The sequence below is a fragment of the Nothoprocta perdicaria genome, unplaced genomic scaffold (assembly GCF_003342845.1).
Source record: "Nothoprocta perdicaria isolate Ctin4 unplaced genomic scaffold, notPer1 scaffold_33, whole genome shotgun sequence".
In the NCBI taxonomy this organism is placed as follows: domain Eukaryota; kingdom Metazoa; phylum Chordata; class Aves; order Tinamiformes; family Tinamidae; genus Nothoprocta; species Nothoprocta perdicaria.
In genome coordinates this window covers 1,084,901-1,095,111 of record NW_020455566.1, presented here as the reverse complement: position 1 = coordinate 1,095,111, position 10,211 = coordinate 1,084,901, and the positions used below count along the sequence as shown (strand labels likewise).

General features: G+C 55.7%; 3 protein-coding genes across 3 annotated transcripts in view; 1 reads left to right on the top strand and 2 right to left on the bottom strand.

Annotated features, from left to right (window-relative positions):
• TMEM234 (transmembrane protein 234) overlaps positions 1-1,600 on the top strand; it is a 2,347-nt gene extending 747 nt beyond the window's left edge. Inside the window, exons 2-5 of the mRNA XM_026043463.1 lie at positions 340-491; positions 913-979; positions 1,159-1,251; positions 1,380-1,600. Coding sequence (XP_025899248.1) covers positions 340-491; positions 913-979; positions 1,159-1,251; positions 1,380-1,441 — 374 coding nt within the window. The 3' untranslated portion in view covers positions 1,442-1,600. The remainder of the gene's footprint in view (positions 1-339; positions 492-912; positions 980-1,158; positions 1,252-1,379) is intronic.
• Positions 1,601-3,411: 1,811 nt separating this feature from the next.
• Positions 3,412-7,046, bottom strand: DCDC2B (doublecortin domain containing 2B). The gene is made up of 7 exons (XM_026043462.1): positions 6,766-7,046; positions 5,456-5,587; positions 5,150-5,296; positions 4,932-4,971; positions 4,024-4,216; positions 3,688-3,785; positions 3,412-3,435 (listed from the first exon to the last, which is right to left on the bottom strand). Exons 1-7 carry the CDS (start codon positions 7,044-7,046, stop codon positions 3,412-3,414), a joined length of 915 nt encoding a protein of 304 aa, XP_025899247.1.
• Positions 7,047-7,676: 630 nt separating this feature from the next.
• Positions 7,677-10,211, bottom strand: part of IQCC (IQ motif containing C) — a 5,545-nt gene continuing 3,010 nt past the window's right edge. Inside the window, exons 2-5 of the mRNA XM_026043461.1 lie at positions 9,933-10,130; positions 9,230-9,569; positions 8,961-9,079; positions 7,677-8,483 (exon numbers count right to left, since the gene is read on the bottom strand). Of these exons, the coding sequence (XP_025899246.1) occupies positions 8,442-8,483; positions 8,961-9,079; positions 9,230-9,569; positions 9,933-10,130 (699 nt within the window). The 3' untranslated portion in view covers positions 7,677-8,441. The remainder of the gene's footprint in view (positions 8,484-8,960; positions 9,080-9,229; positions 9,570-9,932; positions 10,131-10,211) is intronic.

The following is a 10,211-nucleotide window of genomic DNA, read 5'->3' as shown; positions in this document are numbered from 1 at the left end:
ATGGGGCCGATGTGGGGCCTTCCCTGTGGGGACATGGTGGGCGGCCGGTGTGGGGCCTTCCCTGTGGGAGGACATGGTGGGAGGCCAGGCCAGTTGCGGGGCCTTCCCTGTGGGGCGACGTGGCAGGAATGCGAGCCCAATGTGGCGCTTTCCTTGCGGGGGGACAGGGCCCCATTTTGGCTCCGTTTCCATCACGGAGCCAGCCCCAGCCGGCTCACCCTCGGGGGGGTGATCTGGTGGCCAGACCCAGCCAGGGACTTCACGGGGTGGGGGGACGCGTCGGCCTGCCCGGCTGCGTGCCGGGGGCCACGAGGGCGCTGAGCGCGGGCCGTGCCGCAGCGGCGGCGCTGGCGCTGGTGCTGGTGGCGGTGCTGTGGGGCGGCACGGCGCCGCTGCTGCGGGCGGGCGCCGCGGGGCTGGAGCGCGTGCGGCGCCAGGGCCGCCTGCGGCAGCTGCTCGCCGAGATCCGCTTCCTGGGCCTCAACTACAAGGTGCGAGCCCGGCCCGCGAGCTGCCCGCGCGTTCAGCTGCCTTTCGGGGCGTCTCTGTCCCCTGCTTCACAGCTTGGGCTGCTGGAGTCCAGCTGCCATCAGGAGGATTTGTCCTCCCTGCTATTTCACTTACTGGCCCACCACCCTGCTCTCCCCTTGCAGCATGTAGGCCGCCTTGTAGACAGCAAGTCATTGAGCCTCGTATTTGGCATAAAATAAGCTCTGTGTGGCTTTTGTGGGGTGGGAAACTGCAGCTGTGGGCAGTAGAACCCCCAGTGCGCTGCATTCCCAAATGGAGTGCACCCCCAAACGTGGCTGAGCAAGAGGGGCTGGCTTCCTTCCCTGTCGCTCCCAACACTGCTTCCGTGCGGACGCGGTGGTGTTGCACGCGGCAGCTGACGAGCTCCTGTTCTCCTCGCAGTACGTGGTGCCGTTTCTGCTCAATCAATGCGGCTCGCTCCTTTTCTATCTCACCTTGGCGTCCACAGGTTGGTTCTCGTCGCTTCTGTAGCTGGGGCGGATGGGGATGTGGGGAGGAGCGGCCTCATCCATCGGCAGGTAGCCCAGCAGCGACCACGTAATAGCAGCGAAGTCGCTGCCGTGTTTAGTGATGGGCATTTCTGCAGGATCCCTCCTTTCAAACTGTGGTGAAATTGCTCCATTTCAGACCTGTCTCTGGCTGTGCCGCTCTGTAACTCCCTGGCTTTGATAGCCACGTTAGTGACTGGGAAGATTCTAGGAGAGGATATTGGCGGTAAAAGTAAGTTGGACTCGAAAGGTGTTTTGTCACAGTGCCTCCTGCGTGTACTGCTGACGCGCTAGCGAAGGCTCCCGTGCTCTGGTGTGATCATGCTGTATTTTTGGCATGGATGCTGTTATATTTCGCAGGGGCTGTGGCAGGAATGCTGATCACTCTCCTAGGAATCACTCTCTGCGTAGCTGGCTCGTAAACCAGGCGCACTGAGAAACGGCGGGAAGAGAACCCGGTGCAAGGCAACCCCGGGGCTGAAGAGGGGAGTTTCTGCTCAGCCGCGGGCCATTGGGCTCAGCTGTGTTGAGGAAGCTGCGTTTTATAACACACATGTCTGAAAAACATGGATTGTGTTCCCTCAGCACCATGCTGGAGCAGTATATTTTCCAAGAACATCCTATTTGATGTTCTGGCTTAAGGGTTTTTTTTTCCAAGAGGCAGAGGTGACTGAATTGGCTTGTTTTGGCACCAGCAGGATAATAAATTGTTAATAAATCTTTCAGACACTCTACTTTGAAAATGACTTTGCCTTAATTATGACCCAGATGATTTGCTGTAGAAGGAATCGTTAGGAAGTCTTCTCCTTTGTGGCTCAGGCTGTGAAAGTAGCTGTGAAATATTTTTAAAAGACTTATTTTTTAATACAACCAATTTTCTGTCAGATAGTTTATTATAAATGAGTATATTCTCTTGGGTAGTTCTTCCTCCCCAAATTCAGATACAAACCAGTGTCTTAATTAGAGTTTGAAAACAACAGCCCCCTCCTCTGCCAAACAATCCTAGTGTAGAGATGAGGAAAGCAGGAATACTTCTATTGCTCAACAAAATGGTGCATCTGATTCCCAGCTCACTGGTAGTTTCTCTCTCAAACCCAGATAATTAGGATTCTTGATTTTAGAATAGCTTTAATTCATCAGAAACCTTGGCCAATCTTTTGTGTTACACAAATCTGAGAATCACCTGCTCTTGTTATCTGCAGCTCCCAGATAGCAGTCTACCCAAATGTCTCCGTTCCTTCATGTTCCCTTGTGAGATCTCCAGAGTTCTGTTCTGTGGTTTTCTCCTTGGAGAGCCTTGCGTCCCTCCGTGCTCCTTTGTGGTTTGTCTGTACTCCAAACCTTTATGTGTTAGAAATAGAGTTATTAACCCTTTCTGCTGTTACAGACAGCTCCTGGGACTGAACTGGATTCCATTTCCAGTCCTGCCATGGCTTTAAGTGCAAACTTAGGTCCCTAGCACTGAGTCATCCACCTTGGAATCGAGGGGAGTGATTCTGGCTGCGGAGGAGAGCTGTGGAACTCAGGTAACATCGCAGAGCAGTGTGATCTCGTGGGGGAGGAAAGGCCACTGCGAAGCAGTGACACCGGAGCGCTCCCCCGGCCTCCACACAGACAGGCTGACCTGGCCTCTGGGGTAAAGACGCCGCTTTGGACTCCACGCTGGGCTAGGAAGGGGCTCGTTCTTTACTAGGGCTTTCTCTAATTTAAGTTCAAAGGATGTGTTTTCCTTTGAAGTTCTAATTAGTCCGCAGAGACTACCTAGGCCAAACTGTGAATCATCTTTAATATAATCCCATTACGTCAATTTTAAGTGTCCATATGAAAAATCTAACACAGGAATATTCCATGAACACTAAGCGTTTTTCAGACGTTTTTCACATTGACTTTTGTTTTTAGAAAGACCCTAAGAATTTTTTTTCTTTCAAGTTCCAAAGTTGCTCTTACCTAACAAGTATGGTCAGACATTTTAGGAATTACACGTTAATATCCTGCTGCCTTCCATGCTGCACCTGGCTAAAGGCAAATTCTGCTTAAAAGTTATATTTGAGGCTACTAAGTTTTGTGTAAAAAAACCTGCATTAGGACACAGCCAGGAAGCATCTAATACATTTACAGAAATGTTAAGTAGAATAAATACCTTGTTGTGGCTTCTCATTTTCACTTTTTGTATAATTTCCTCTTCCACAATGTCTGCAACTGTCTGGAAGAGGGGTATGGACACTATTACTTACCAGCAAAAGGGAAATGTTCAGTACAGTCATACAATCATTCAGATTACAATCTCCAGACTTTCTAAAATGCAGAGCCCTGCAATAACCCGCTGTCCTCTGGCTTCAGAAGTTCCCCCTTGTGGCTACTTTCAATGCTACAAATTCCAGAGGAAAGTGCTTTATAAACCTAGCGTCGAGCCTGACTGAAAACAAGCAAGCAAAAAAACTGAACCAGTATCCCAATCCCCCTATAATTTACTGATGCGTCTGTTCTTGGGGCTGTCTTGCCATAAGAAAGGAAGCATTTCTCTATGGGGTTACGTCCAAGCTGTCCCTCAGCTGCCTGTGTCTTGGAGCCTGTGTCCCTGCTGTGCAAAACCAGGAGCACCAATAGAGTAACTACCTCCATGTAGCAGCGGGAGACTCCTGAGAGGGCAGGAAATGGTATCTCCTACCTGATCAATGGGTACCTCCACCTTCGTGTGTTCATCCTCCTTTACTTCACGGGCACCTCGCGTCTCCCTCCTGGGGTCTTTGGCCTTATAAACAACTCCTCCTGCCAAGGAGAGCAAACTGCTAAATGGGTATTGCAGGTAGACAGAGCCTAGTCTTGTTAAAATTACAGAAAAGCCATGGTCGTATGTGTCACAAGGAGAGAAGGACCAGAAATGCAGAAGTTATTAGGTACGCCACACGGCTGCTTTCTTTTAGCACACTGGTAGATAGTTTGTCCTTTAGCAGCAAAGCAAAGCCAGTCTTTCTCCACAGTTATAGCAGAATTTTATCTCTACCTTGGTCAGCTGGCCAGTGCTGCACATTCGTGTTATTCTTCCTGTTTTGTCCTGCACGGACGGGTCTAGCATAGAAAAGAGATTCTTCGTCCTGGGGATGAGGTTTTCTGGGTGGCTTTTGCAGTGGAGGAGAAGCAACTGGGATCTTGTCTTTCTCTGTAGCTTCTGTGGTCTGCGCTCTGCGATTGTCCAGCTGAAAATGTTCAGCATGCGTGTTTGTTATGCCCTCCGGGTAGAGCAGTTTATACAACGAGCCGTTTTAAGGGTAATTCCAGTAAAAAACACTGCGACTTCCTGCCCACGAGCCCTAAACCTGGTGTGCAGCTGTAACATTGCCTTTGCTTAACAGGGTTTCAAGGTGATTCTACACATAAATAGGTACAGGAAAGACATACATTTGTTTTCCCGCAGTCACTACCTGGTGAGGTGGGAAAGCAAGAGCAGAGCTGCTAGCTCTGTCCTGGGAGTTGATGCAGAGTTTGCCAAACTGAAAACAGGAGGAAAAGGAACTTTCAAAAGCAAAACAGCACTTTGAGAGCAGCAGAGCTAGCACAGACCCTGCTTTCGGGGGCAAACCCAGGGGAGCCCAGCTGCTATAGCTGCCCTTTCCACTGCAGGATTCTTTCCCCACCCAGAGAGGAGGAGAGGGCTCTCAGCCCCACTCTGAATTCTCCCTCGCCAACAGCTGAAAAAGAGAGGAGATGGGTAAAGCCACTTTCAGGAGATTTCTTTCAGGCAGGGAGACTTCATTCACGTGCAGACTGGCCATGTCCTCAGTTGCTCCTTGGGAGAAGGTGCCAAGTAAGGGGGCAGTGACCGTGGGAATGGAAACCACGCAGGGCCCGCTGTGTGCACGGACCCAGCTGCGCTTGTAGCACCCGCAGCCCCACGGCGGCTGAGCCACCTACCCTTTCACAGGAGTTTCTGCGCCTGCCATGTGGGTGGTTCCTGTAACAAAGCAGCAGCAGGTTCTCATTATCGAGCCGAAGTCACGGGAGACACGATCCCCTTGCCCGTTTTCCCACAAGGAAGAGCCCCAGCACAGGGAGAGCCTCACGGCACCTCACCAAGGTGCCAGAGTCCTGTGCTGGGAGCCAGCCAGCAGCCACAGGAGCTGCCTACGCACCGTGGTGTCCTGTACACAGGTGCCTGGGGCACCAGCAGCTCCAGGTAGGGCAGGTTTTGGTACTTCTCAGCTCCCACTGCCACGTAGTAGCCACCGTTCACCAGCTCCTCCGCCTCACACACCTGTGCTCCGTCCAGCCTGCAGAGCCTCAAGTGAAGAGAGCAAAGGGATTGAAAAAGAGAGTGCAAAGGAAGTCAAAAACCCTCCCACTGAACAGGAGCGAAGCAGGAAACACGAGCAACATGAAGCGTTTGTGTCCCTGGGTGTACGCCCAGGAGAGCCCGCAGCGCCTGCCCCGGTACCCACTTGCGAACAGCTCCGCCGCGCACGGTCACTTTCTCCGTCAGCAACGTGAGGAGCGCGTCCTGCTCCGGCAAGGCGCTCCCGGGCAGCGGCAGGCGGAAAGGCGGGCTCAGCAAATCCCCGTTGCGGAAAACGCTTCGGGAGAGACGCCGCAGAGGGTGTGGTAAGGCTGTGTGCCTGCACTCCCCCACGGATAACGTCCTCTGTGCCAGGGCTTTCCAGCCCCTTGTTTGCACACCGCGTTGTGCGCGTCACCCTCCGCTCGAAATGCTGCCACCAGCAGTCGATAGGAATGGTCTGGCAAGAGTTAGCAAGAGCAACGCTCTCCCTGTCCCTGGCAGGATCTAAGGCTATCGGCGGGCACAGGGCAGTGACACTGGTAACCGGGCCACGTGCATCTCAGTCAGCCCCTCCCAGGACAGGTAATTATTTGGACGGGCAAAAAGGCAGGACACGAACACCTGGAAGGTATCCGCAAGGAAAGCCTTTGGGAGAGCCTAGGAAGCATCCCTGTAGGGCAGCATCGCTGGGACGACACAGAAATTCCCCCCTCCAGCCTCCAAAAACGTTCCCAGAGAGCCCCGAGGAAGGAAGGACCGAGGCACTCACTGTATAACGCGGGGCGGGCGGACGGGCTTCTGCCACGGCGCCGAGACGTTCGGCTTGCAGGGAGCTGCAGCGCGGGGCTGGAGAGCGGGTCAGCGCTCGGGGCTGCGCCGGGAGCGCGGCCGCCCCGGCTGCGCCCTCTCCTCTGCACCCTGCCCTCCCTCCCGCTGCTGCCAGGGCCCCTTGTTGTCAGCAACACCAGGGGCCGGGGCGGCTCTTGGCAGCGCCGCGTCCTGCCGGGATCCCGCGTCCGCACCCTGCTCTGCCCGGTCCTGCTCTGCCCGGTCCTTCCCGCACGGGTAGGGCTGGCAGGTTCGCAGCAGCAGTCCCCGCTCCGCCACACACACATAGTCCTGGTTCTGTGGCATTTTTAGCTGTCTCCGCCGGGCACCTGGCAGCCCTTCAGCTCCCCTTGTCTCCTTGGGGCAGCCCTAGCACTTTCCACACTTCTTCCCCGCTCACCCTGCCCTCCTGCCTGTGCCGCTCGGCTCGGGGCCTCACCTGCAGGCCAGGGCTGTTCTTTGTCTCGCTGCGCGGCTTCACTCCACCATTTAAATAGCTGCAAGAGCAAGAAGTCACCACGTACTAATAGATTTAAATAAGATACTACTTATTTAACTACTAATAGTAACACTAACCACTACTAATAGATTTAATAGATTTAAAGCCACTTTCCAAGCCCCGAAAGCAGCGGCCCGTTTACTCACTCAAGGCTTTTGAACCTTTCCGAGCCTGCGGCCACGTACTGGCAGCCATCCCGCAGGTCTCCGAGCCGAGCGACGCGGCGGCCCTGCCGCGCCGTGTAGAGCTTCCTCACGGCCACGGCTGCGCCCACGCTCCGGGTCAGCTCGTTCAGAAAGGCCTCGAAGGTGAGGAAGCGCCGCTGGTTCACCACCACCCTCCTGCCGCGGAAGAAGGGGTCCCCGTTGCGATAGACGACCACGTTCTTGGCTGGCGGCGCCGGAGCTAAAGCAGGGGAGCTGCCCATCGCCGGCGGAGCCAGCGCGCTGCTTCACCCAGAGAGGCTCAGCACGGGGCAAGGAGGGCTCTGCTCAGCCTCCCGCGGCGCCGAACCCCTTTGGAGCCGCTCTGGGATCCGCCTCCGGCCCCAGCGCGGCCCCGCAGCGAGCGGCGTCTCCAGGGCTGCAGGACGCAGTTGTGGGCCGGTCCGGAGGCCACATCAGTCAAGCTGCACACCGGTCGTCCTGGAGCCTCCCCCTCGGCACACACGAGCCCGGCAGCCTCCTTCCAACCCGGCCCCGGCCCCACGTCAGGCAGCTCAGGAGAGCCGCGAGCGCCAGCAGCTCACGCCCCGTCCGGGACAGCAGCATCCAGCAGCCGTGCCTACCTCGGAGCCGGCGTGAGCAGCGCGGGGTGTTTCTGTCCTGCCCCGCTCGTACAAACATCCACCCCAGAAGGGACACGCCAGCCCTCGCACCACGTTGCCGCCCGGCCGGCTCAAAACAGGCTGTGGGCTCCGCTGGCCCTGCCCGGGACAGGACGGCAGGACCAGGAGAGGCAAGCAGATTCAGAAACAAATGAAAACTTTTTATTTACAGTCAGCATCAAGAACAAAAAGCTTTATCTGCCCTATGGCAAGGCTGTACATCCAGGCAGTAGGAGCAGCGAGTGTTTGCACAGAGGATTTGGGGTCACAATGAGGAACCACAGCATTGTGTGGAAAATCCCTCCCCGAGTGCCATGGGACAGCCCTGAATGCCAGCAAAACCAGCGAGGCATCTTTGTGGACAAACACAAACCCCTCGCGTCCTGACCTGCTCCCTGAGGCGCTCGGAGGTCCTGCCTGAGCATTTCAGCCACGGGCAGGGGTCCGAGAGACGTGCGAGCCAGGAAACAAGCACCATGTCCTGGAGTTGGAGCTCGTGGGCCACCAGCAGCACAGGAAAGCCAGAAAATGTGGCCGTTCTCCAAAACCTACCACACTCACTTGGGGATCCCAGATAGTGCAGAGCGGTAACGGCCAGAATGAGCCCAAATACACAGCTCCGGTACCAATGGGTCACCCTTAGTTCATCAGAGAATCTGCTCCCGGAGGTTCAAGGCACCTGCTGCCATCAGGCAGTTTAGATCAACAACAAGCAACGAGCAGTCACTTGGAGCTGGTCAAAAAGTTCCCCCTGTAAGTGACAATCTTCCCAGCCTTGATTTACCTCTAGGGTTGCTCTGCTCGGCCCCCAGAAACGGGGCTCGTGTCGGAGGAGGCCTCACTAGGACTCCCTTTGGACACACAAGCTCCCTGGCTTTGCAGTGACATTTTCAAAAAGGCTTTCTTGCCACATCCATCTGGAGAGCATCAACCTGTGGAGCTGGAGTTCTCCCAGGCTGCTGCTGCCAGGAGGTCCCACTATGACCATGGTCCCTCCTACAGGCCAGGAGCACCCAGCTTCTTCTTCAGCCTCAGGTACTGCAAGAGAAAGAAAATAAAACATTGGTGACTAAATCCCAGGGACAGAGATGAAGGAAAGATCCTAGGAGGAGGAAAGCGCCTGCCTTAGGAGACTAGCCCCTAAAATTGTTAACACTTGACCTGAATATGCACACAAGCCTCACCTTTAAAGCAACACAAATTGCAACTTGCTGGGTACCTAGATTTGCACTAGTTTCTTGTACAGACACAATATTTATTAAAGCAGTAAAGTCTGTAACAGACCAGGGGCAAACTTGTAACCAGATCTAAACAGCCTCTCTTTTCCCTTATTGTTCCTTGTTTTCCACAGGAGGAGGAGGAGGAAAACCAAACAAACAAGTGTTGCTACCAGCTGATCTAGATCTCAGGTAACTGAGCTTTCACTGTTCATCCCCCCACAGACTGCACGTCTCTGGCTGCAAACAGGCACTAGTCCAAGCCACTGTTTTGCAAGAGGCAGGGAAAGGCCCTTACATTTTTCCGGCTCACAATAGCTTGTTGCAGCCACAGTAACTCCATGATCAAGTGATTTCTATACGCCAGGAGGCCAGGCACGGTCCGAGGAAGCTCCTTCAAGTCTTCAAGCGGGATTTCTGCAAAGAAAGAGACAAATAAAGCATTATCAGAACAAATACTTGGTAGCCAGTCCCCTTTCCCCTGCAATGAGGACCGGAGAGAGCTAACATTCAAACCCTACAGGGAGAGCCCGCCGCTCCGGTGCATAAAGCGCCTCCCATCCTTACCCAGGCCGGCTCCGGGGCCCGTGCTCTCCAGGACGGTGCTGGCCCACGCAGAGGCCTCACAGCCTTTGCTCTCGCCCTCCTCGCCTTCTGCTGGGGCACTGTGCCCCTTGGCAGCGGGTCTGCCCGTGCCAGCCCCTGCGTCTGGCCTCGCTTCATCACCTTCGCTGGTCACTCCCTCACTCCGCAGCTCAGCCGGAGGCTTCACGTTGCTGCTACAGCCCTGGTCTCTTGCGGGTTCAGAGGCCTCGGGGAGAGGACTCTCCTGCTGCAACGTGTCTGTGTTGGACTCATCAACTGATAGAGGCTCTTGCGTAGCTGCACGCTTTGCTTCTAGTGGCTTCTGGAAGAAGAACATGCAAACAACTGAACACGGGAACAAAAATATAAAGATTACAAAGACTGGTTCTTCTGTGGGCTGGTGCTTTTGTCCCAGCCAGAGACGTGCAGTTAACAGCAACTCCGGCAAGACCCCAACAGAGGCTGCCGTGAGCCATCGCTAGCGGCTTCAAGGGTCTTTCCTGCAGCGGCGGAGCTCAGTACAGAGCAGCGCTCGAGCGCCGCAGCGCCGCTCAGCTCGGTGTGAACGGGGGAAGCGGCACGTGTGCAGAGCCGCAGGAGCCAGGGGCACGGCTCACGTGCTTCACCCGCGCCTGCCTTCACCCGCAGAAGCTCAGCGACCCAAACCGGGGAGACAAAACCAGACCTCGGCTGCATAACCCTTGTTGTGGCGCGGCGGCGAGCGATGAGGCGCCTCCCAGCTCTCCACGAACACCGGCCTCAGCAGGCGCTGCCCCGTCCAGCGCAGCCGCTCCAGGCTGCCCTCGGTCTCCAGCACCACGGCCTCGTACTCGGCACGCACGGCGTGCAGCTGCCGCCGCAGCAGGTAGCCGCGCACGAGGGCCTGCAGGAGAGGGGCCGTGAGGAGAGGGGCCGTGAGGAGAGGGGCCGCGAGGAGAGGGGCCGCGAGGAGAGGGGGGCCGCG